This window comes from Microtus ochrogaster, chromosome 24, assembly GCF_000317375.1.
Source record: "Microtus ochrogaster isolate Prairie Vole_2 chromosome 24, MicOch1.0, whole genome shotgun sequence".
NCBI lineage: Eukaryota > Metazoa > Chordata > Mammalia > Rodentia > Cricetidae > Microtus > Microtus ochrogaster.
Window position 1 is genome coordinate 9794135 of NC_022024.1, and position 2648 is coordinate 9796782.

Here is a 2648-nt window from a genome sequence, read left to right on the forward strand (position 1 = left end):
AGCCTGGTCTACAAGAGCTAGTTCCAGGACAGGCTCTAAAACTTCAGGGAAACCCTGTCTCGAAAAACCAAAAAATACAAAATAAAAAAAAAAAAAATAGTAAGACTATTACTTATTAGTATATTGGTAAATAGCTCTTCCAAGGGGAAAAAACACGAAAAATTGAGTGACTGCTTCCAGGGAGAGTAAATGATGGAAATGATTAGTGTGCAACACTTGAAATTGTACATCTGACCTCAAAAATATACTTAAGCAGGAACAACGTTTCTGTGGCAACCCGGGCGGTATGCTGTCTCTTTGTCCCCACATCCCAGTGACGCCCTCTGTGGGCGTGGCGAAAGACTAGGCCCCGCCCCTCCACGGCGAGCGGTGCTTCTGCCACAGCCCACTACCGCGGGAGGCCGGCGGCTGTGCGGGCGGAAGCCTGCGCGCTCAGCCCCGCCCCCTACGGTAGCGCGTGTCGTCACTTCCGTCTTCCTTTCTCCTGCCGTCTTCCCGGCGCGGCTCGCGAGGGATTATCCTCTGTGCTGAGTTCGTCGGAACCATGGTGAGCCTAGCGTCCGGCCCACGACCTGTGCTCCTGCCCGGGTCCTGCTGTGGCCGGTGCCCCCGCTGCTCCCCTTGTCTAACCGGGGTCTCAGGCTCCCTGCGGCCGTCCTCTGGGCCGCTCGCACATGGCCCGGGCCAGGGTGCGGCCTGCGTGCGATCCGCTGACCGAGCTCTCCACGGGGGGCGCGAAGGGAGGATGCGCCCTAAGCCAGCATCTCTTAGTAAAATCGGGCTTCTTCGTGGTTAGGGGTCCCCGACGACCCCCGGGACTCACCCCAAACGAAGTTTCTAGCACTCTGGTCAGCCCCGCCCTCCTCCGGGCGGGGCTTGAAGGGCGGGTGGCGGCGTAGGCCTGTGGAAGACGGAGGGTTTCGTGGTGGTTGGTGCCCCTGTTCCTCGGCCGCTGCCTGCCTCCGCCTTAATGTCGCCTTTCGTTTTGCCTAACACACTAGTCAGTTGATTTATTCCTGGCGCCCACCTCTATCTCTCGCTATTTAAATCAATTTCCACCCCCATGACGGACTCCAGAAATTATATTGTAAGTGAATTTTCCTTTAAGTAATACACTTCCCAATCTAGCGAGAGGCCCCAGAAACGTGTTAAAGAGTACAGGCATTGAAACGGAGTGTCTTGGTTTCCCCTTCCAGGCCTCCCTTTCCCTTGCACCTGTGAATATCTTCAAGGCTGGAGCTGATGAAGAGAGAGCCGAGACCGCGCGCCTGGTAAGCCCGGCCCGCCTCTTGTAAATGACAAAACTGTACTTTTCATGTTATATCATTAGTAAGTCTTGACTGCCTTTTCTGGTTTTTCTCTTTTAAGTCATCCTTTATTGGTGCCATCGCCATTGGAGACTTGGTGAAGAGCACTTTGGGGCCGAAGGGCATGGTAAGAAAAAGCAGAAATTTTTAGAAGGTGTTTTTCTGTTTGTTTCTAGTTTTCTTTGCTTTCCCGAGATGTGGTCTTGTGTTGAAGCGGCTGGCCAAAAAAATAAATAAATAAAATAAAAGTTTTAAAAATTGTTTAAAGCCTTTAGCATAAATGTAGTTAGTAACACTTTTTTTATGTTTTGCAGTCCAGAACATTACATTATAAAAAGTCCTCGTCCTGTATCACCATCCCCAATACTTATTGCCATCTCCAGTGGCAATAAGTGTCACCATTTAGATGCAAAACCTGCTTCTATTTTCTGATCATTTATGGACAAGTTTGTCCTAGATTTTCGAAACACATTTTTAAAATAGCAGATGCTGTTTTTGTTTATGTGCGTGTGCTCTTGGTGTGTGCTTGCTTTTTAGTGTCCTGTTTTAAAATTCAAGAGTTTGTTCTTTTTTTCACGCATAAACTATTTTTATAGCCTTACCTGTCCTCCCACCCACAAACAATCCCTTAAAATGTTCTCTTTTCTGCTCCAGCCCTCTGCCTCTCAGACCTTTACCACAAACCTATTCATCCTCACTGTTCCAAAACACATAGACACTGCCTAAGGCTGACCTTTGCCCCTGTCGCTTAGGCTTCTCCAGAACTCTGTATAGTACCGTTCACGGCTGACCACGTCTGGGATCCACTCTCGCCATCCCTGCCCTCCACGCCTAGCTTCCCAAGGACTCGCCTGTCCTTTCCGCTGTCTCAGGCTTTATCTCACCAAACTTCTCGTTGAAAGCTCATCCATCCTTCACATTCCTCTTCTGCCCTCCCCTTACTTAGTCCCTCCATACTTCCTTACGCTTTGCCCTCACATTCTCCATTCTGCCCCAGATCCTCTACACTCCCACCAGAAAAACTTTGCAAGACGTCCTCCCTCCATCCCTCATACAGAAGTGGGTTCTCTAGCTGCCTCTGCCTACATTTACAGGGATGGCAGCTCCTTCTGTCATCCCCTCCAGTTCCTGTTCTCTCAGGATCACTTATTCCACATAAATCTTATCTCTTTTCTCACACTCCTACTTTTCCTCTGCCCAAGTGATTGCTGAATACCTACTGCCAACTGACTCCACTAAATTCACCAACTGTCCAGATATCCTTAGATATCGGACACTCTGAACAAATCCTACATTGCCAATTACCAGACATAACTAAACCCAAGCCATTTCTTCTTTCTG

General features: G+C 49.2%; 1 protein-coding gene across 1 annotated transcript in view; it reads left to right on the plus strand.

Annotated features, from left to right (window-relative positions):
- The first annotated feature begins 456 nt into the window (after positions 1 to 456).
- The window catches only part of Cct2 (chaperonin containing TCP1 subunit 2), an 18086-nt gene continuing 15894 nt past the window's right edge, over positions 457 to 2648 (plus strand). The window contains exons 1-3 of the mRNA XM_005358031.3: positions 457 to 547; positions 1197 to 1271; positions 1369 to 1434. Coding sequence (XP_005358088.1) covers positions 545 to 547; positions 1197 to 1271; positions 1369 to 1434 — 144 coding nt within the window. The 5' untranslated portion in view covers positions 457 to 544. The remainder of the gene's footprint in view (positions 548 to 1196; positions 1272 to 1368; positions 1435 to 2648) is intronic.